The sequence below is a fragment of the Microcebus murinus genome, chromosome 20, assembly GCF_040939455.1.
Source record: "Microcebus murinus isolate Inina chromosome 20, M.murinus_Inina_mat1.0, whole genome shotgun sequence".
Classification (NCBI taxonomy): Eukaryota; Metazoa; Chordata; class Mammalia; order Primates; family Cheirogaleidae; genus Microcebus; species Microcebus murinus.
In genome coordinates this window covers 20,746,327-20,769,136 of record NC_134123.1, presented here as the reverse complement: position 1 = coordinate 20,769,136, position 22,810 = coordinate 20,746,327, and the positions used below count along the sequence as shown (strand labels likewise).

General features: G+C 38.5%; 1 protein-coding gene across 1 annotated transcript in view; it reads right to left on the bottom strand.

Moving 5' to 3' along the window:
* SNTB2 (syntrophin beta 2) overlaps window positions 1-22,810 on the bottom strand; it is a 100,593-nt gene that overhangs the window by 39,016 nt on the left and 38,767 nt on the right. Inside the window, exon 2 of the mRNA XM_075995759.1 lies at window positions 7,839-8,052. Within this exon, the coding sequence (XP_075851874.1) occupies window positions 7,839-8,052 (214 nt within the window). The remainder of the gene's footprint in view (window positions 1-7,838; window positions 8,053-22,810) is intronic.

Below are 22,810 nucleotides of genomic sequence, written 5' to 3'. Positions count from 1 at the left end.
TAGGGGAACAATGTGAGCAACAATAAAATTAAAAAATTTTATGAGACATTTGTACACCTGTGTTTATAGCAGCATCATTCACAATAGCCAAAAGATGGAAGCAACCCAAATGTCCATTGATGGATAAATGGATACACAAAATGTGGTATATACATATAATGCAACATTATTAAGCCTGAAAAAGAAATCCTGTCACATGCTACAACGTGGACGAACACTGAGGATACTATACTAAGTAAAATAACCCAGTCACAAAAGGACAAATAGTGTATGAGTCCACTTCTATGAGGTATCTAAAGGAGTCAAATTCAAAGAAACAGAAGAATGGTAGTTGACAGGGACTAGAGGAAGGGGGAATAAGGAGTTGTTTAATGGGCACAGAGTTTTAGTTTAGTTTTGCAAGATGAAAAAGCTCTACAGGTTATTTTTGATCAAAAATTACCTATCAGGCACAATGTACACTATTCGGTGACAGTTACACTAAAAGCCCTGACTTCACCACTATACAACTCAGTCATGTAACAAAAACCACTTGTAACCCCTAAATCTATTGAAAACAAAACAGAGTTCTAGAAATTGGCTACACAAGAATGAATATATAATACTTACCACTACTGACCTATATACTTAAAAATGATTATGATCACAAATTTTATGCCATATATATTTCACTATAATTAAAAATAAATTCATTTAAAAATAATTTCAGGCCGGGCGCTGTGGCTCACGCCTGTAATCCTAGCTCTTGGGAGGCCGAGGCGGGCGGATTGCTCAAGGTCAGGAGTTCAAAACCAGCCTGAGCAAGAGCGAGACCCCGTCTCTACTATAAATAGAAAGAAATTAATTGGCCAACTGATATATATATATAAAAAATTAGCCGGGCATGGTGGCGCATGCCTGTAGTCCCAGCTACCCGGGAGGCTGAGGCAGAAGGATCACTCGAGCCCAGGAGTTTGAGGTTGCTGTGAGCTAGGCTGATGCCACGGCACTCACTCTAGCCTGGGCAACAAAGTGAGACTCTGTCTCAAAAAAAAAAAATAAAAAAAAAAATAAATAAATAAAATAAAAATAATTTCATCCATCCTTCCCTTGCAGGTAAAAAAAAAAAAAAAAAAATAATTTCATAGTGGTTTGTGAGATGGATTACAACAGAGGGAAAATGGCCTGATGAGATTTAATTGTACCCTGAAAGGATAAGACTGCACAGACTTCATCAGTAGAATACAGACTCCCAGACAGTTCTTCCATTCTAAGAGCACAGATGAAGGTAGAAAGTGGCTGTACCATTTTGCATTCTCACTAGCGACGAATGAGAGTTCTTGATGCTCCACATCTTTGCCTGCATCTGGCGCTGTCAAGTGTTTTGCATTTTGACCATTCTAATAGGTGTGTTTCTCATTGCTTTAATTTGTAATTCCTCGTTACTAATTCCTCATTTGTAATCTCATTGCTTTAATTTGTAATTCCTCATGACATACAGTGTTGAGCATCTTCCTATATATGCTTACATGCCATCCGTATTTCTTCTTTGGTGAGGTATCTGTTCGGATCTGTTAGTTAATAATTGGGTTGCTTTCTTATTTGTTGAGTTTTAAGCATTCTTTATATGTTTTGGATACAAGTCCTTTACTGGGTGTTTTACAAAGATTTTTTTCCCAGTCTGTGACTTGTTTTTTCATTCTCCTCTCTTTTTCGGATCAGAAGTTGTTAATTTGGAAGAAGTTCAACCTGAATTTTCTCTTTATGGATTGTACTTTCGGTGTTCTATGTAAAAAGTCATCACCATTTTTTAAAAGCATAATCCTACAAGCTCAAGAAGAACAGGAGAGGAGCGAGTACAACAAAGACTACAACAAATTTTGGAAGCTGGCAAGCAGACAGAGGAATTACATGACTTAGCAGATTTAAGAAAAGTAGGGAAAGCTAAATCCCAGCCAATCCCTGATGCAGAATCCCTAAGAGCCTGGAGAATTGGTGGCACCAGTTACCTGGAAAGTGGGAGCAAAGCATGCAGCTGAAATAAAGGCTGGATGAGTCTGTTTCGGCATTCCCCACGCCCAGCGCCAGTGACTGCCCCACCCTCATCCTAGCAAAAGATCCAGATCTACCCTCATCCCCTTAAATTGGGTGGGGGAGGAGATGATGTGTCCTCAGTTCAGACTGATCATTTTCTAGAGGGACTACTTATTTCCACCTAGTTGCTTTGGCACAGTAACCAGCATAACATCCTTTAAACACATGCTGAAAGTTCAGTCACAGAACCATGACGAGAAATTTCCTTCACTCCTCCTACTGACCTACTTACCACTAAAGACAGGAATCAATTCATCCTTCTTTAGACACAAAACATTCACCTTCTAAAATCTTTTACACCTCATACAGTTCCTAGGACAATCTCTCAAACATGTCTACTTTGACAGTCTAAATTCTGGAAATACTGATATCAGAGATCCTAGTTATTGATAACTGAAAGAATAGAAACTAAATGTTATAATAAAATAAAACTAAGCCTGATTAAACACAAGTAGATGCCAGGACCACTGGCTGAAAAAAGATGAAAACAGACGGTAAGCTGTTTTGCAGTGTTTCTTAAAAAGGGATTGTGAAATAGAAAATTAAATTAGAAGAAACGGAAAAGAAACTCCAAAAAAGGATCAAATGAGTCTAGGATCCAGAACAGTTGGCCTTTGAAGCAGCAGCCCCTAAAGCTGACAAAGGGGACAAAGTAATTCCTATAATCTGCTATTTTAAAAGAAAAATTCAAATGAAAACTCTGCTAATAAAAATATAGAGGCGGTCTGCCAGTAATTGGGCCTACAGGAGAGAGGAGACAGCTATAATGTATAAAGTTTTGGCCTCTAGTCAAACCACTGAGGATTTCCTGAGAAATGCAATTAACACTTTGATCAGATGAATCAAACCAATGTTTAGGTACACAAGAGCATAAGTCTAGCCTACTTTATTTCTTCTGTTTAGTAAAGTCTTTGATATAATTGTTTTCAATTTAGTAATAATTGTGTAACTTTATGCTATAAAGCCAAAATTTACCTTTTACATGGAAAATAGCCAATGTAAAGATGACCAAGACATTGTGAACCAAAGAACAGATCTGTATTTCCAAAAAGTAGCATTTGAGAACACCTTGTTCTTGCTAAACTTCATACTGCCCACAATACTGTTTGCTTAGGAAAGGGCTCATGTTCTCTCCCTGGACTTCATTATTTATTTAGCTTTCACTTTCCAGAATGAAACGTTTATAATTATCAGGCACACCTAGTGAGGTCTTGAAAACTCAAAGTGGGGGAAGGGAGTCAACTTCCTCCTCCCCCTCACTTACTCATTCTGATAGCAGTTTTCTTCAGCTCTATACAGTGGAAACAAATCAAAGTAGCAGTCAGCAGAAAAAAGGGTGTTTCCTTCTAGTATCAAATAAGGTTTTTTTGGTTTAGATAGTGAAGCCTTTACATAAAAATGAAGGATGAACAAAGAGATTCCACACTCACCAGAAAGGTTAATACTAAAAAGACATAACCACCAATTCTGGCGAAGATGTGGAGCAATGGAAACTCTCATACATTGTTGGTGGAAATGTAAAATGACATCATCACTTTGGAACAAAGTCTGTCCAATTTCTTTTAAAACTAAAGTACACCTAGCCTTTCACCCAGCAATTGCACTTCTAATGAATTTACCCAAGAGAAATTAAAATGTATGCTCATCAAAAGACTTATACAAGGCCGGGCGCTGTGGCTCACGCCTGTAATCCTAGCTCTTGGGAGGCCGAGGCGGGCGGATTGCTCAAGGTCAGGAGTTCAAAACCAGCCTGAGCAAGAGCGAGACCCCGTCTCTACTATAAATAGAAAGAAATTAATTGGCCAACTGATATATATATATAAAAAAAAATTAGCCGGGCATGGTGGCGCATGCCTGTAGTCCCAGCTACCCGGGAGGCTGAGGCAGAAGGATCACTTGAGCCCAGGAGTTTGAGGTTGCTGTGAGCTAGGCTGACGCCACGGCACTCACTCTAGCCTGGGCAACAAAGCGAGACTCTGTCTCAAAAAAAAAAAAAAAAAAAAAAAAGACTTATACAAAAATATTCACAGCCTTATTAATAGTAACTACAAACTGGAAATTGTTCAAGTGATCAGTAGGCAAATGGATAAACAAACTGACATTTCATTTGACAGAGCTCAGATCAATTTAAGGACCAATAAGCTCCAAGTGATTTTATAGGTATTATTTATCCTTGAAGTGCATTTAAGTATATAGTTGAGCAGGAATTATGATGTCCGTTTTACAGACAAAATAAGAGGACAGAGAAGTTAAGGAACATACTTAAGGTCACAAGAACACTAACCTTGAGAACTGACTATGCCAGTTTTATAATCATTTTCTCATTTAATCCTCCTATAATCTTCATTTAATAGAGGGGAAATATGAAGCTCTTGAAAAAACAAATAGCTTGGCCAAAATTACAAGGCCCATCTTGCTAACTTCTATCTTCTCTCCTAACTGAAGTCCAATTAGTCAATGGTTCTGTACATTTTTTCTGCCAAGACACATAGATGTTCACATTCCCACGGGTATAACCAAAGTTATGCACAATTTTTGCCAACTATTTGTAATTCTACCGCTTTTCCTTTTCTCTAAAAAGCAGACTGGAATGCAAGTAAAAGTGATATAATCATAGGAATAACCTTGATTCTCTTCTAATTTATATTTATATTTTACAAAAAGCAAATCATTTGCAAACTTTGGTATTTCAGGTAAAATGAGAAACAAATTACTTCACAGTATTAAGACTGAGAATCTCAGCACTATCTTGGAACTTCTAAGACTTTTCCTTGTATAACACACCATGGTCAAGAAGGCCAATCATCTTACTTCAAAGGAAGGTGTAATACTACAACTCTTGCAGCTCCAAACTGCCTTCTCCATGTGATTCTGAAGACCTGTTTCAAATCCAACCATCACCAAATGTCTTTAAAATATGAATATACCAAAGAGAATGAAACCTCCAAGTTTTAATGAAAACCAAGATTACTAGTCTCTAAAAGATGCCTTAGTGGATGATAAAGCAGCACAACTTTTAGCAAGACAATCCAAGTCATATCACTTCTTCCTTCCTTCCTTTTTCCCTACTTCCATCACTCCAGAATTCTATAGACACTTTACAATGCTTTGCCTTTCCCCCCAATACCTAGCAAGACAAGCCAAGTCATATCTCTTCCTTCCTTCCTTTCCCTACTTCCACCATTCCAGAGTTCTATAGACACTTTATAATGCTTTTCCTTTTCCAATACCTAGCTACATCAGCAGCATTATAGGTACCTATTCTCAGAAATGATTATAATGGAATCTACTTTCTACTTTCCTCTGCCAGACAGCTAGTTGACAAGTTTAGTTGCAATTTGTTCTTCTTCATCACATTGTTTTCCTATTCTATTTACTTCTCTATGGCCCCTTTTTTTTTTTTTTTTTTTTTTTGAGACAGAGTCTCGCTTTGTTGTCCAGGCTAGAGTGAGTGCCGTGGCGTCAGCCTAGCTCACAGCAACCTCAAACTCCTGGGCTTGAGTGATCCTTCTGCCTCAGCCTCCCGAGTAGCTGGGACTACAGGCATGCGCCACCATGCCCGGCTAATTTTTTTATATATATATCAGTTGGCCAATTAATTTCTTTCTATTTATAGTAGAGACGGGGTCTCGCTCTTGCTCAGGCTGGTTTTGAACTCCTGACCTTGAGCAATCCGCCCGCCTCGGCCTCCCAAGAGCTAGGATTACAGGCGTGAGCCACAGCGCCCGGCCTTATGGCTCCTTTTTTTAAGCCCATGATTAATAGACCAAAGGGTCTAACTCTATATAAATGTATTCCATTTGAAGAAAAAAAAAACTAAAATATGTATTCAAGAGGCAGAGGTGACTGTCTTACAAATTTAATTCTTACTTTATGAAAATAATATAAAATTTCTTTTAAAGATCAAGCTGTGTTGCACTTAGATGATTCAACTTGCAAACGACCTTTCCAGGAATAAACCTATATGTAACAAAGTAATTTCTACGATGTCTTGAACTTTTATAAGAAAACTAACAAAAATAATACCAATATATCAGAATATAATTTTCCAAATGTGTATACGCAGTAGTCAAGACTTTTCTAAGCTACTGTTTCTTGAGAACCTACTGTATGTGCTTGGCTCTGTGCAAGGGCCTTCATATATATTATCTCATTTAATTTGCAGGGTAAGCTAAGTACCATTATCCTCTCTCCCCCTCCACCCTTTTTTTTGAAGACTGGATCTTACTCTGTCATCCAGGCTGGAATACAGTAGCATCATCATAGCTCACTGCAGCCTCAAACTCCTGGGGCTCCCGTGATCCTACCACCTCAGCCTCCCAAGTTGCTGGGACTACAGGCCTGCTCCACCACAATTGGCTAATTTCAAAATTTTTGCAGAGATAGGGTCTTGTTATGTTGCCCAGGCTGGTCTTGAACTCCCGGGCCCAAGTGATCCTCCTGTCTCCGTCTCTCAAAATGCTGGGATTATAGCCATGAGCCACTGCACCTGGCCCTTATTATCCCTTTTGTATAGATTAGAATATGGCAGTTTATGGAGGTGAAGGAACTTGCTCACAGCCTTACTTTGAGCAAGTGACCTAGTTGGGATTCAAACCAAAGTCTATCTGATCACACCACTCAGCTCTTTCTAGCACACCAGAAGCTTTAACGTCCCCATGGCCTTAAATGCCCAAGAAGATCATTCAGTTTCTTGCTGTTTTCTGTGTTCCATCCCATCCTGATTAGGCACTTGGCTGTTCATTCAGATCAGAGGAGATCATAATAGTAAAAGCACATTATTAAGAGTTTGTATTAACTATGTCTTTGGACAAGTTTTTTCATCTTCTTCCCGCAATCTCTAACTTAACACTAAGTCTCTACCTGCTGCCACTTCGTGGAGTTAATAAAGTCACAGAACGCAAATGGCTACAGAACTAAGAGGAACACTGGAAATTACCCAATTTAACTTTGATTTTACAGAAAAGGAAACTGAAGTCAAGAGAAGCTCACTTGCTGGAGTCAACTGCTAGATGATATAGCCAGATCTATAATGCAGCTCCTGATTCTTTATACTACCCATCATATAAGAAATTTGCTTCTAAGGACACATTTAAAATTTGTTAAGATTTTTTTTCAATTATAAAGCAATACATATTCATAGTGAGAAAAGTAATAATAGCACTAGTGAAAGGTATAAAAGGAAGAGTAGAGGCCCCCTCTTTCTTTCTAACTTCTATTCCTATTTCACTCCCTAAGGATAATTCCATGAAGTTTCTTTTGTGTCTGTCCAAAATTTTTCCATACATGTTCACGTATGTAAAATAGTTTAAGGCTGGGCATGGTGGCTCATACCTGTAACCTCAGCACTTTGGGAGGCCGAGGCAGAAGGACTGCTTGAGCTCAGGAGTTGGAGACCAGCCTCAGCAACACAGCAAGACCATATAGTTAAAAAAATTTAAAAATTAGTAGGGCATGGTGGCACATGCCTGTAGTCCCAGCTACTTGGGAGGCTAAGGCAGGAAGATGGCTTTAGCCCAGGAGTTTCAAGTTGAAGTAAGCTATGATGACGTCATTGCACTTTAGCCTGGGCAACAGAGAGAGACCCTGTCTCTAAGTAAATAAATAACTAAATAAATAGGGAACTCCAAAAATGAATCTCTCATCTCAGATTAATATTTAATATTTTCCTCTGTATAATTTAGTCAACAGAGCCACATAGTACTGTAACATGTCCTTAAGTTTGTAAAGCTGTAGGTATGATGTTCTTGCTAGGTACAGCTCACCTGTTTTCCAGATCCGGCATGCTTAGGTTTCTAGCAGCAAAGCACATTTTGAGAGGGATGACCTTCCTGTCCTTGGTGCTGTTCTGGTGTTTTGGAGAACCAGAGTCCTCACTCCCACTAAAGTTTGGTGACTGGGGAGCTGCACCTTCCCATGGCAGATCTGATACTAACGATGGCTTCTTGATATATGGTGTTACTTCTCGGATGAACTTGACTATGAATGAAAATCAAAGAAGGAGAGGTTAGTATTTTTGCTTCCTATGATGAATGACAACAAATATTCACATACATGACTTTATTTTTCCTTCGCTAAATTAGAACATTAGAGAAGAGTGGAAATTTAAAAGTAATCAGTAGAATTAAAGTTGTTTTCTCATAAGTTATTAAACAAGATCTGCTGAAATTAAGCATAATATGAAAAAATATAATAATCCCAATGCCAGCATTTAGATATAGTTTATGTATGTGTATACATGTATGTGCTTTCTATGTAGAGTTACAATTTGTTTATTTCTGTGTGGAGAGAATAAAAGCTAGGTGCCTCAGGTCACCAAGGAGATTTTTCACCCTAGAAAAATCAGCAGGAGTACAGCCAGTGTATCTCTTGAATAGCTGACTCAGGTATTTCAATACATACTTCAGCTTTGTGCTTTCAAGAGAAGATTAGATCACAAGAACTCTGGCAGAAATTCCTAAGGTTAGCAGTCACTGCCAATGGCAGAGACATGCTTTTTGGACATTTAAGGCAGTACACCAACTATTGGGCTACCAACAGGGGGAAATTAAAGACATTCTAAATGACTACTCTTGAATATTATAGTAGTTAGAAAGAACCTCTAATTATCTACTCAGAAGTTCATTCAATCACACAGTAGCATCACTGGGCTGATTACTATACACATCCTAAAACAAAAACAGACATTTACGTACAATTTATGGATTGCCTTATTAAAAAAGCAGCGAGTTTCATGTGAGTTGACAGCAATGCAGCGTGTACCGCCATCTAATTACCCATCCATAATGGCTGAAGAACTATGAATAGACATCTGTTTCTGATCTATCTGAGATTTGAGAAGGGTGGAAAGTTAACGGTCTTCAGTTCTATATTAACACCTCCTAGTTGTCACAGGGCCTTAACCTGGACACCTGCATGGATAAGCAGAGCCTTTACAAGCCCACGTCACTTTAAGTTCAACTAAGAACCCATGATATATTTCATATTTATTTCATTTTTCCTCACAGTAGAAGATAATCCTCAAAATATTTAAACACTGATGTTTATAAACTATGTTGGGTGTTTAGATGCTAATTTTCTATCTTCTATTTACTTATCACTCTTATTGAACATTAAGGGGGCTTTCTCCTACCCCTTGTCCTTTTTAGAGTGACTGAAACATATATATGTACTATACACACACCTATAAAGATATCTGGAAAGAGCTTCATCAAAATAAAAATAGTGCTTATATATAGTTGTAGGGTTGCATTTGATTTTTTCTTCATGTAGTTCTATATAATTTGAAAATTTTAAAGTCCATAGCATTTATTACAAAAACTTGTTTAAGAAAACTTAATTCAGACTTGTCAGACTTTAAGTATGGAACCAATGTAAAGCTGAAATCTTGTTAAGCCTTCAAAAACTTTAACGCACTGGATGGTTTCCAAGATCCAACTGATTCTTACTTGAATTCCAAGCTCTAATGAATAAGGTTACTAGGAGATCCATGTTTGGAGTATTAGCACCTGATTTTAAACTGAATGCAACTTACGTGGCTTATGCTTATCTCAAATCTGTTTCATAGTGCAGACATAGCAGATGGCTGTAAAACATACATTATTTGGATAAACAGATCGCCTTCCCTTATATCAACCTCTCATATAATCATTAGTTTCCTTTTTATCTCTTATTTTTTTCTTACCCCAGCTGGTGATCTTTGCTATGAGTTTACGTGACACTAGGTTGGTCAAACAACGTAAGGAAAATGATCCCATTATATCCCCTGCTTTTGCAAGCAAGTTTGTTTCTGGATTATCCTCAGGGTAGAAGATCTGGCTTTGCATTTTGCACAGTGATGAGTTATGTTGACATCACTGTTAAAATATTCTCTCAAGAGGTTTCTCCTTAACGTCTTCCCAAGTCCCTCCCCCAAATCAGGAACCTGATAAATGGCCACCAAAAACACTGGGGAGGAATTACTTTACTTTCAGTAAAAAGCCTTTTACATTCTTAACTTGCAGGTGTCCTGGCCATTTGGGGTTTGAGTAGACTGCAGTCTAGGGTTTGACGATGTGAACCTTGAATGTGTTCAGAGTGACTCTGGTTTCACTTTCTCTTTTCATTCTAAAGTAACATACTACATTAACTAATTTATTGAGCTCCTACTATATGCTGGGAACTGTTTAGGCACTTAGAATAATATACCAGTGAATAAAATATGCAAAAATTAATTAATTTTAATGATATTCTAGGAAAGTAAAAACTTACATTCACATAAAAGCCTATACCTGAAGGTTTTTTAGTACCTCTATTCATAACTGCCAAAACTAGAAACAACCAAAATTTCCCTCAATGGTGAATGGATATATTGTAGTACAGCTATAGACTACTACTCAGCAATACAAAGGAATGAACCATTGATACACTCAGCAACTTGGATGAATCTCAAAGGCATTATGCTGAAGAGAGAAGCCAGTTTCAAAAGGTTATATACTACATGATCCCATTATTGAAAAGACAAAGCTGTATGACAAACAGATCAGTGGTTTACAGGGGTTAGGAGGAAGAATGTGATCATAAAGGGATATAATGACAGAGTTTTTTTAACCTGTCCTATATCCTGATTGTAGTGATAGTTTTAAGAATTTACACATGTGTTAAAATTCACAGAATTGTATATCTTAAGGAGAAAAAAGTCAATTTTACTGTATGATAATTACAAAGTTAAAAAAATAAGTACCTAGCTCTTGGGAGGCCAAGGCGGGCGGATTGCTCAACGTCAGGAGTTCAAAACCAGCCTGAGCAAGAGCGAGACCCCGTCTCTACTATAAATAGAAAGAAATTAATTGGCCAACTGATATATATATCAAAAAATTAGCCGGGCATGGTGGCGCATGCCTGTAGTCCCAGCTACCCGGGAGGCTGAGGCAGAAGGATCACTAGAGCCCAGGAGTTTGAGGTTGCTGTGAGCTAGGCTGACGCCACGGCACTCACTCTAGTCTGGGCAACAAAGCGAGACTCTGTCTCAAAAAAAAAAAAAAAAATAAGTAAATTACATAGTATGTTCAAAGATGTTAAGTGTTATGGAAAAAGGAAACACAGTAAGGGAAGGAAGATCAGAACTCCTGTGAGGCCAGGCCGGTGGCTCACACCTGTAATTCTAGCACTCTGGGAGGCCGAGGCGGGAGTATCCCTTGAGCTCAGGAGTTTGAGATCAGCCTGAGCAAGAGCAAGACTCCGTTCTCTACTAAAAATAGAAAAAATTAGCCGGGGTTGGTAGTGTGTTCCTGTAGTCCCTGCTACTGGGGAGGCTAAGGCAGGAGGATCGCTTGAGCCCAGGAGTTTGGAGGTTGCTGTGAGTTAGGCTGGCCCCACGGCACTCTCACCCAGGCAAAAAAGCAAGATTCTGTCTCAAAAACAAACCTGCTCTAAGAGGAGGTCAGTTTGCAATTTTAAATACAGTGGTTAGGATAAGCCTAAATAAGGTGATGTTTGAACAAAAATTTTAGGAGATGGGGGAGTTAGTGATACAAATATCTGGAAGAAGCATTCCAACCAGAAAGAGACTGTGTCAAAGCAGTAAGGAAAGCCAGAGTAACTAGAGCAGGGCAAGTGAGAGAGACAGAGTAGAAAATGGGATCACAGAGGTAATGGGGGTGGGAAGCAGACCAGGTAGGGCCTTTTATGTCATCAAAAATACTTTGGCTCTTATTTTGAAACAGGAAGCCACTGGCAAGTTTTCAGGAGCAGAATGACTATGTTGAAAACAGAGTGAAAGAGGGCCAGGGCAGAAGCAGGAAGACCAGTTGGCAGGTTATCAGGTAAGAAATGATGGGAGTTGTACTAGGTAATAAAAGTGGACATGGTGAGAAGTGGTCATACTCTCTGCGTCTCTACTGCATGTAGATCTACAGGTTTGATAACACGGGTGAAAAAAAGACAAGAGTCAAGGATGACTTCAAGATTTTCCCCTGAACAACTGGAAAAATACAGACAGGTTTAGGAGGAAAGATCAGGAACTTGAGACATACATTAGATAATCCAAGTCTAGCAGGCGGCTACATACATGAGGCTGTAGTTCTGAAAATGGGTCTGGCCTAGAATATGCACTTGGGAACTAATAGCATATGGTTGATATTTAAAACCATGAAATTGGATAAGTCAGGGTCTCAGCATGAAATGATGGCAGGGTATTTAACAAAGGGACAATTTATGAAGGAATGGGAAGAGTAGAGGGAAACCACATGGGAAAATAGAGTGTCCTAGGACTATTTACAAAGTGGCTGTTTCCATACCAAGCCTAAGGGACTAGGAGAGAAAATGTTACCAGACCCAGAAGAAGAGAGTCCTGCAGAGCCTGACTTGAGAGTCAAATCAGGCAGACTGAGGTGAACATGCAGATTGGGAGCCAAGGTGATAAATACTCCAACCTCACTCTCCCCCCTCTTTTCCCTCTAATGTCCTGTTGGGGCTCCACACTGGCCAAACCCAACAAAAACCAAAGCCCAAGGAAGCTTGTTGATGTAGTACATGTAGGTCAGCCTCCTGGGACAGACAGCAAGTAGAGAAGTGGATCTAGACAGGCAAATAGAAGACTTCCAACACAATCAAGGAAGTGACTGTAGATGAAGAGGACACTCCACTGTTAAAGGGCTGGGGAGGAGACAAGGCAGGTAGCAGGAGAGCCATGAGATGTAAGTACGCCATAGAAATACTGGCCTAAAATAGTACCAAGTTTACCCAGACCAAAAAAGCCCTGCCTTGACTTGACAAATCTTGACTTGGCTCCTCCCTCCTTTCGCCATTCCTTGAAGAAAAGAAAAAAGCATTTATGGTGCTATTTCTATTTTCTCCTTTTGCTCCTTAATCCCTTTTGAATAAAATTGCATTCTAAAGAGTCACCAATATTTTCTTACTCACCCAATCCAAAGGCCCTTTCTCAATTGTTATTCTTGACCACTACAATATTTATGACAATGCACTATCAACTGTCTTTTGTTCCTCCTTTCTGGCCACTTATTTTTCAGTGCCTTTTTTTCTCCTCTTATACCTATAATGTTGGTGTGTTCCCCAAGGCTCTAATTTGAGCACTTTCTTCTCACTTTATCTGCATGTCCCTGACAACTTTTAATGCCGTTGTCTAGATATAACACAGATCTCTACAACAAATATCTGTTATTGGCCCCAATTCCTTCCACCTAGGTGCTGTCCTATCCATCAAATTCAACATATCCAAAAGTGAACTAATCCTCATTATCCTTAATCCCCTTCTCTTATACTCACTGTTTTAGTTATTAGGATTAGCATCAGCATCTTTCTAGCTACCCAGTATCTAAACCAGTGTTAAAGGTTGCCTAGGACCTACAGAGTAAATGCAATCCCTATTAAAATACCATCATCATTTTTCACAGATATAGAAAAAATAGTTTTACACTTCGTGTGGAACCAGAGAAGACCCCGTATAGCGAAATCAATCCTAGGCAATAAAAACAAAATAGGAGGTATCAATTTACCAGATTTCAAACTATACTACAAGGCTATACTAATTAAAACAGCTTTGTACTGGCACAAGAACAGGGACATTGACCAGTGGAACAGAACACAGAACCCAGATATAAAACCATCCTCATATAGCCAACTAATCTTCGACAAACCAGACAAAAACATACACTGGGGAAAAGAATCCTTAATAAATGGTGCTGGGAAAACTGGATGGCCACATGTAGAAGACTGAAACAGGACCCACACCTTTCACCTCTCACAAAAATCAACTCATGCTGGCTAACAGACTTGAACATTATTAGGTGTGAAACTATTAGAATTCTAGAGGAAAACGTTGGAAATACTCTTCTGGACATTGGCCTAGGCAAAGAATTTATGAAGAAGACCCCAAAGGCAATCACAGCAGCAACAAAAATAAACAAATGGAACCTGATCAAATTAAAAAGCTTCTGCACAGCCAAAGAACTGTCAAGAGAGCAAACAGACAACCCACAGAATGGGAGAAAATTTTCGCAAGCTGCACCTCTGATAAAGGGCTGATAATTAGAATCTATTTAGAACTCAAGAAAATCAGTAAGAAAAAAATCAAACGACCCTATCAAAAAATGGGCAAAGAATATGAACAGAAACTTCTCAAAAGAAGACAGAATAATGGCCAACAAGCATATGAAAAAATGCTCAACATCTCTAATCATCAGGGAAATGCAAATTAAAACCACTTAACTCCAGTGAGAATGGCCTTTATCAAAAAGTCCCCAAGCTGGCCGGGCGCGGTGGCTCACGCCTGTAATCCTAGCACTCTGGGAGGCCGAGGCGGGCGGATTGCTCGAGGTCAGGAGTTCGAAACCAGCCTGAGCGAGACCCCGTCTCTACTAAAAATAGAAAGAAATTAATTGACCAACTAAAAATATATATACAAAAAATTAGCCGGGCATGGTGGCACATGCCTGTAGTCCCAGCTACTTGGGAGGCTGAGGCAGGAGGATCGCTTGAGCCCAGGAGTTTGAGGTTGCTGTGAGCTAGGCTGACGCCACGGCACTCACTCTAGCCTGGGCAACAAAAGTGAGACTCTGTCTCAAAAAAAAAAAAAAAAAAAAAGTCCCCAAGCAATAAATGTTGGCGTGGATTCGGAGAGAGAGGAACACTCCTACACTGCTGGTGGGACTGCAAACTGGTTCAACCTCTGTGGAAAGCAATATAGAGATACCTTAAAGCAATACAAATAGATCTACCATTTGATCCAGCAATTCCACTACTGGGCATCTACCCAAAAGATCAAAAGTCACTTTATGAAAAAGACACCTGCACTTGAATGTTTATGGCAGTACAATTCACAATTGCAAAGTTGTGGAAACAACCCAAGTGCCCATCAATTCATGAGTGGATTAATAAAATGTATATGTACACCATGGAGTACTATTCAGCTTTAAGAAACAATGGTGATATAGCGCCTCTTGTATATTCCTGGATACAGCTGGAACCCATTCTACTAAGTGAAGTATCTCAAGAATGGAAAAACAAGCACCACATGTACTCACCAGCAAATTGGTATTAACGGATCAACACCTAAGTGGACATATAGGGAAAACATCTATCGGGTGTCGGGCGGGTGGGAGGGGGGAGGAGGGGATGGGTATATACAAACACAATGAGAGAGATGTGCAACATTTGGGTGATGGTCACGCTTGAAGCTCTGACTCGAGGGGGGAGGGAGGGCAGGGGCAATATATGTAATCTTAACATTTGTACCCCCCATAATATGCTGAAATAAAAAAATTAAAATTAAAAAAAGGTTGCCTGGCTATTTATTCTCATGCTCAATCAAGGTTTGGGAACCACGTCTCTAAACCCTGGCAGACTACTAACTGTTCCTAGCCCCCGCATCCAATCAGGTGCCAAACCATTGCATCCCACCTCTGAAATTATTCTCTCATCTACCCACTCCCCTCAATTCCCACTGCCACCATGCCTCTGGATACCCAGATCATTGTAATGACCTCTTTTTTTTTTTTCTTTTTGTAATTGTGGTAAAATATACACAATATAAAGCTTACCAGTTTAATCCTTTTTTTGCATGTACAGTTCAGTGGCATTAAGTACATTAACACTATTGTGCAAGCATTACCACCAACCAACTGCAGAACTTTTTCATTTCCCAAACTTAAAAACTACTACCCATTCCTCTCCCCACTGAGCCCCTGGCAACCACCGTAGGGCTTCCTGTCTCTATGTTGGACTACTCTAGGTACCTCACATAGGTGGAATCATACAACAGTTGTCCCTTTCTGTCTGCACTGGACTCTTAGTTGATCCCCTTGCCCAGACTCTCCCCGCTTCTGTCAATCCTTTACATAAGGGTGCCAGATTGACTGTCTTAGACCCCAACTCAGAGCAGGACACTCCCTACTTCAAAGAGCCTCAGTGGTTTCCTACTGCCTAAGTCTTCTGTGTAAATTTATCTTTCCAACCAACTCTTCTCTTTTGCACCCCTGACCACCACATATTTTCCTTACTAAATTGCTTGCACAGGAAAACCCCCAGAAGATTTCAAGCATAAGCACAGGCCACCACAACCCAGTGAACTGCTTGCAGAAAGGTGTATTCTGACCTTTCCTAGCTGTGTCTTTACTTAAATTCATGCCCTCATTTCTTCATTTCCATGTGTCCAAATCTTACTCACTTTCCAAAGCACATCTCAAATTTCACTTCTATTAATCCCAATCCAGAAGTAATAGGAATTTACTAAGATCTAGTACAAGTAAACCAATAATTCTATTAAATATATATCTAACTAGACTGCATCCACACAACTCCAAGAACAGCTGTAGAAGTGGTAGCTAGTGGGTTCAAACTCACCACAATTCCAGGATATTTGAAGAAACTTAGTACAGCAGCTGATGTGCCCCCTGATATTGGTCAGAGAAATTTCCTCATTATAAGCCTGAAAGCAAAGAAGAAAATTCCTGGTACTATTTAATATGTTGTTAGCCCTGGGGAAACAGCAGTTTTAAGCTGTCAGATTGGTGCCAGGGCTTTTTTGTTTTGTTTTATTTCTTTCTTTCTCCCCACTCTTATTTTCTTTTTTTCTTCCTTCTTTCCTTCCTTTCCCCTTTCCTCTTAGTTTTTTCCTTGGTCCCACTTCTAGGACTTTCACAGGCATCCTGAAGGGCATTCATAGTGATTAAAATCTCTAACAAACTCTACCTTTCTCTGTGCAGATAGACGCTACAGAGAAAAGCCCAGTAACCTGAAAGATAGTCACAAAGGCTTAGAAATTCTTAGAAAAAGATGTCCCTCAATGCTGTTTCTATGATATGGGTAGATATATACTACACGGGCTTTGAGATAACACTTAAGATTTATCGCTTAGGGTAGTTCTAAGACCCAGGAAGTGAAAAAGAAGAAAACACCCATTTTGCATCATAGAGTTGAAACTGGCTTAGACATTCCAAATCACTCATCAGAACTAAGTTGGATAACACACAATATCCTCTGCATCTCAATACTCTGGTCTTATTCCTTTCCTTATCAGCTGTTTGAGAACAGCCATTAAAGCTAATATTTATCAGTTGGCCTCATCCTTTCCTCTCAGGTAATTACACTGGAAATAGTGTAAAGAAAAAGTAGATAAATACAAAAATTCCTAATTCTGCCGTATTTCCTTCCAGACTTTTTAGTCCTGTGCTTAACACATGAACAAACATTTCCCCATAACTCTTCACAAGCATCACTTAAAAATAACTATACGGCATCCCATTATATGTCTACCATTTATTTAGTCATTCCCTAATTATTGGGCACTTAGTTTTAAACAATGCTATAATAAACATCTTTTTCAGAGAAATTACTGGGTCAAAGTAATATTTAAGGCTCCTGATAAATATTGCCAAAGTGCTTCTCCCCCCAAATTCTATCATTTTATACTCCCACCAGCAGTGTATTAGCACATCCAGGTCAGTACACTTGCCAACGTGAAGAAACCTCATTTAAAACAATCTTTGCTATTTTAATAGGTGAAAAACTGTGTATATGCCCACCCAATCTCCTGTCTCAACAAATGCAGGATGTTATTATTTTTTTCTCTTTAAAAGCAGGAAATCCATGTCTATTTTTTTTTTTTTTGTCTGAAGAACTGGGAGGAGTGATTCATAACATCTTAACAGTAAGGAGTCACAGGACAGTTACCAGAAACTCATAACTAACACAAATGTGAATTATAGTTTTTTTTTTTTTTTTTTTTTGAGACAGAGTCTCGCTTTGTTGCCCAGGCTAGAGTGAGTGCCGTGGCATCAGCCTCGCTCACAGCAACCTCAAACTCCTGGCTCAAGCAATCCTCCTGCCTCAGCCTCCCAAGTAGCTGGGACTACAGGCATTCGCCACCATGCCTGGCTAATTTTTTGTATATATTAGTTGGCCAATTAATTTCTTTCTATTTATAGTAGAGACGGGGTCTCGCTCTTGCTCAGGCTGGTTTCGAACTCCTGATCTCAAGCAATCCGCCCGCCTCGGCCTCCCAGAGAGCTAGGATTACAGGCGTGAGCCACCGCGCCCGGCCTGAATTATAGTTTTTGATGTACATTTCCAATCATACCTAATTTCCCATTATTGCGTTATCATTTAACTCTGTGCAGTTAGCCCCTTTCTTCTTGCTAGGCTTGGGGGTCGGGGGCAGGGTAAGTCCTCAACCAGGAAACCAAGCCTGTCCTCAGAAGCAGCATGTGTGCTTATAAGATGCAATTTCAACATTTTCTGGTTTAAAAAGTAACTATGGTTTATGGTGGTCCTGAGATTTTCAATTCAGTTCATTACCCATCTTTCCTTGTCCATTTCAATCCAAGCCCTGTCCCAGTCAATAAAAGTTGAAGAAATATCCTTTGAAGATCTCAAATTACTACTGGGATGACAAGGAGAACTTAAGTATTCTTTTAAACCTCGTAGTTATAGTGAAATAAGTCCAAATAAACCAGAAATAAGGTAGCTCTGACATTTGTTCCTAGCAATTAAAGTTTCATGATTTTAAAATTATGGCCTTTTATAATGAATTTAGGCAAACTGGGCAAAAAAAATATATTTTCTTAGGCTTCAATCAAATTCTAATGTAGATATCTATTACTTTTATACAAAAGTATTAGCTTTCTTGGTTTTATATAAACAAACACAGAACAAGCTAGATTGAAATAATTTAGGGTTTTGGACTGTTTACTATATAATTTCTTCTGGTAGATTTCTTTAACTATTAATGTTATATGGTAAACTAGTTGTGGGTCATTTATAAAGTAAATATTTCTTAAATGAATTTTAAAAAGTGTTTTTATTTGGAATGTTTCCTCAAACTGCAATAGAATATGTGAACTTTTCAACTTTTTATGAAAAACATTTTATTTATTTTTTATTTAAAAAATTTTTTTTCTTCTTTCCTTTTTGTTCTTTAATTTTTAGCACTTTAAAATGATGTAATGAAAAACATTTTAAACATCTTGGGTTTGCATTTTTAAATGTTTTTTTTCCCATCATCTTGTATTTTTAAAGGTGATAAATGTTTTTGTTAAGGAAGACAGTTACCAGCAAATTTCCCTGTGGAAACTGTCATACAGTAGATATGTTTGTTTAAAATCCTTTATATAATTGGAAAATCTGGGAGACACTGCATCTTAACAATCACTCCAAATTACATATTTTTCTTTTGCTTTTGGTATTGAGATTTATATTTATTTTCTATGCCACAACTGCTTTATTTATTTATTTTTTTGAGACAGAGTCTCGCTTTGTTGTCCAGGCTAGAGTGAGTGCCGTGGTGTCAGCCTAACTTAACTCACAGAACCTCAAACTCCTGGGCTCAAGCAATCTTGCTGCCTCAGCCTCCCAAGCAGCTGGGACTATAGGCATGTGCCACCATGCTGCCTGGCTAATTTTTTTTTATATATATTAGTTGGCCAATTAATTTCTTTCTATTTATAGTAGAGACAGGTCTCGCTCCTGCTCAGGCTGGTTTCGAACTCCTGATCTCGAGCAATCCGCCCGCCTGGGCCTCCCAGAGTGCTAGGATTAAAGGTGTGAGCCACCGCGCCCCCCCACACAACTGCTTTAAAAGTCAGTTTTGGCAGGGCGCTGTGGCTCACGCCTATAATCCTAGCATTCTGGGAGGCCAAGCCAGGAGGATTGCTGGAGCTCAGGAGTTCAAGACCAGCTGAGCAAGAGTGAGACCCCGTCTCTACTATAAATAGAAAGAAATTAGCCAAAATAAAACCCAAAAAACAAAAAACAAAAAAACAACTAAAAATAGAAAAAATTAGGTGGGCATGCCTGTAGTCCCAGCTACCCAGGAGGCTGAGGCAGTAGGATCGCTTGAGTCCAGGAGTTTGAAGTTGCTGTGAGATAGGCTGACGCCATGGGACACTAGCCTAAGCAAAAGAGACTCTGTCTCAAATTTTTTTTTTTATTTTTTGTACTTCTCTCGCCCTTAAAAAGAAGTATTGCTTTATGTGAAACAATGTTCCAATTTGTTTCATGTCCTTCTGCTTATTTCAAAACACACAAATCAAATAAGGAGACTGTTGACAACAGTAGAAAAGTTTTGATCCTGTACAGGATTAGAAAAAATATAAATACTTTAATTTCATTTTCACTAAAGCAGAGACAACTGAAAAGGCATAAGAAACAGGTTGGTTAGGAATAATTTATAATGCTTCTTAGACTCCTACTGAAATATTAAAGTAGAGGCTAGATTTTTGGAAAAAAAAAAGAACCCTACCAGATTTCTAAAAACATCATAAAATGACTCATACACTATAAAACTAAGGCTGTCAGTGTTCTTGCTAAGTGATAAAAGCAAGCTCTAAATTTTATGTATAAAAAATTATATATAGATCAGAATGTCCATAAAGTGCTCAAGAAAATATGCCAATTTGCCAATAGTGGTTATATTTGTAGGTGCAATTACAGGGACTTCTATTTTAGAAGTTAAACATAATTTTTGGCTTCTCTGTGTGTTCAATAATGAATTACAATCAAGTTGACTTAAATTCATGCCATCAAATAAAAAATAGATTAGAAAAGTAATTTCAGAAATAGATTCAACAGCAAAAACAATGCACCCATGTGGGAGAGTCATTCAATAAATATTGAAGCAATAATGGGGTAGCAGTATGAAATTGCCTGTATCTTACACCCTACAATGAATGTGCATTAACCTATAGTTGATGCTCTCTGGATACTTTTTGTAAAATTATTAAAGTGTGAATATCTAGCAACAAACTTTAAAGTCAAATGAACCTCAGTTCAAGTCTTGGTATTACCATTTACCTCTTGGGAGGTTGGAAGATTACCTCTGAGCCTCAGTCTCCTAATTTGTAAAATGTAACATACCACCCTCAAAGGGCTGATGTGGCAATTAAATGAGATAATGTGCAAAATCTACATAGGCCTGAGCCTGAGTGTGGTAGGCATGAATATTAGTGTGTTATGTGCGTAATTAATATAACATACTTGAAAGGAAAATAGTGGCCAGAGTCTAAGATTTAAAATTAAACAGATCCAAAATTGAATTCCAGTTCTGCCAATTATAAACTTTGTGATTTTGGACAAATTCACTTTTTAATCCTAATTTATAATCTACAAAATACTTTTTTTTTCTCCTTTAGAAACAGGGTCTCAGTCTGTTGCCTAGGCTGGAGTGCAGTGCCCTGATTATACCTCACTGTAACCTTGAACTTCTAGGTTCAAATAATCCTCCCAGTCCCAGCAAGTAGCCGGGACTACAGGCATACACCACCATGCCCAGCTAATTTTTTAATTTTTTGTAGAGAAAGAGATCTTGCTATGTTGCCCAGGCTGGTCTCAAACTCCTGGCCTCAAGTAATTCTCTTGCTACAGCTCCCCAAAGTCCTTGGATTATAGGCTTGAACCACCATTCCCAGCCTAAAATTCTAGTACTAACCCTAATTCCAATTTTTACTGCATAAACTGAGGGGATTAAAGAAGCTTAACTAATAAAATATCAGTGAACTGTTTAACAGTGCCTAGAAGATAATAGGCACTGAACAGAAATGATCTTCAGAATGGAATTATTATGCACCACTGAATAGTATCTGGAGATAGTAACTAAGATATTTCCCTAATGACAACTAACTGTTGTCTTTAACTTTCACAAAAAGACCAATTTTGGCAGCTCTCAGTCTTCTCATTGACATTTCCCTGACACTCTACATAGCACTATCATGGCTCTTGTCATATATCACAGTCTCTGTTTCACCCATCTTTCCCACCTTACCAGTGGTATATTGAAGGAATTAAATCTCAAGACACCATAAAAAGTCAACAATAATTACAACACATCACTTCCACAGTGCTTATCTTCATGGTTCTTTTACTTTTTCTTAGTTCCCCTTCAGAAGAACCATGTAGCAGTTTGTGTAGGGCTACGTGAAGGCCACTCAATACGTTCTTTTGCACATTCGTGAGACAAAATCTGTGTCTGTTTCTAGTCCACACATAATCTATGACTCTGGCTTGACATTATGCTTGCTGCTAACCTCTTAGAGCAAGGTGTACCCCACTCCACGTGACATCACTGTAACAATATGCATACTTAGCTGTAGCACAAATAAATTTCATACATTGGTCGAAATTTGGCAGTGTATTGATGAGTTCATAGCAAGGACCACTAGCATACAGAAGATGCATAGTAAATATTGATTAGATCAATTATGAAAGATTCTATTGCAAATATAGATATATTTTCCCAGTCCCAATTTCCCTGCTCTCGATTAAGGATTTTTGCAAATGTCTGGGTAAAGGGCCCTTGCTCAATATCAGTATGTGCTTATCAATATGTGGGACATGGTCACTCTCTGAATACTGAAGGTTGTTACAGAAACTATATGTATGATCTTCTTTATTGATGTTAATTTAAGTAAGTTTGCTATTAAAACAAATCCGCCATCATAGCAAAATTCTCCTTAATAAACTATTATCAGCTTAGACACCTGGCTTATGTATGGGCAGTTGGTTCCCGCAGTGACATAAAAATATAATCTTATTATAAGGAGTCAATAATGGATTAAAACGTTCTGCTATCAGTAAAGAAAGTCCTTGCCTCACAAACTCAATGTGTAGGCTTTTATCAATTTCAGAATAAATGATAGGAAATAAAGCGTACTCTTAAAAATCATAACATTCCCCCTTTTCAACAACTTGCTTTTTGTGCAAAGTATACAGGGTATTTAAAATGTCTGATATTCACATATTGTCTTCA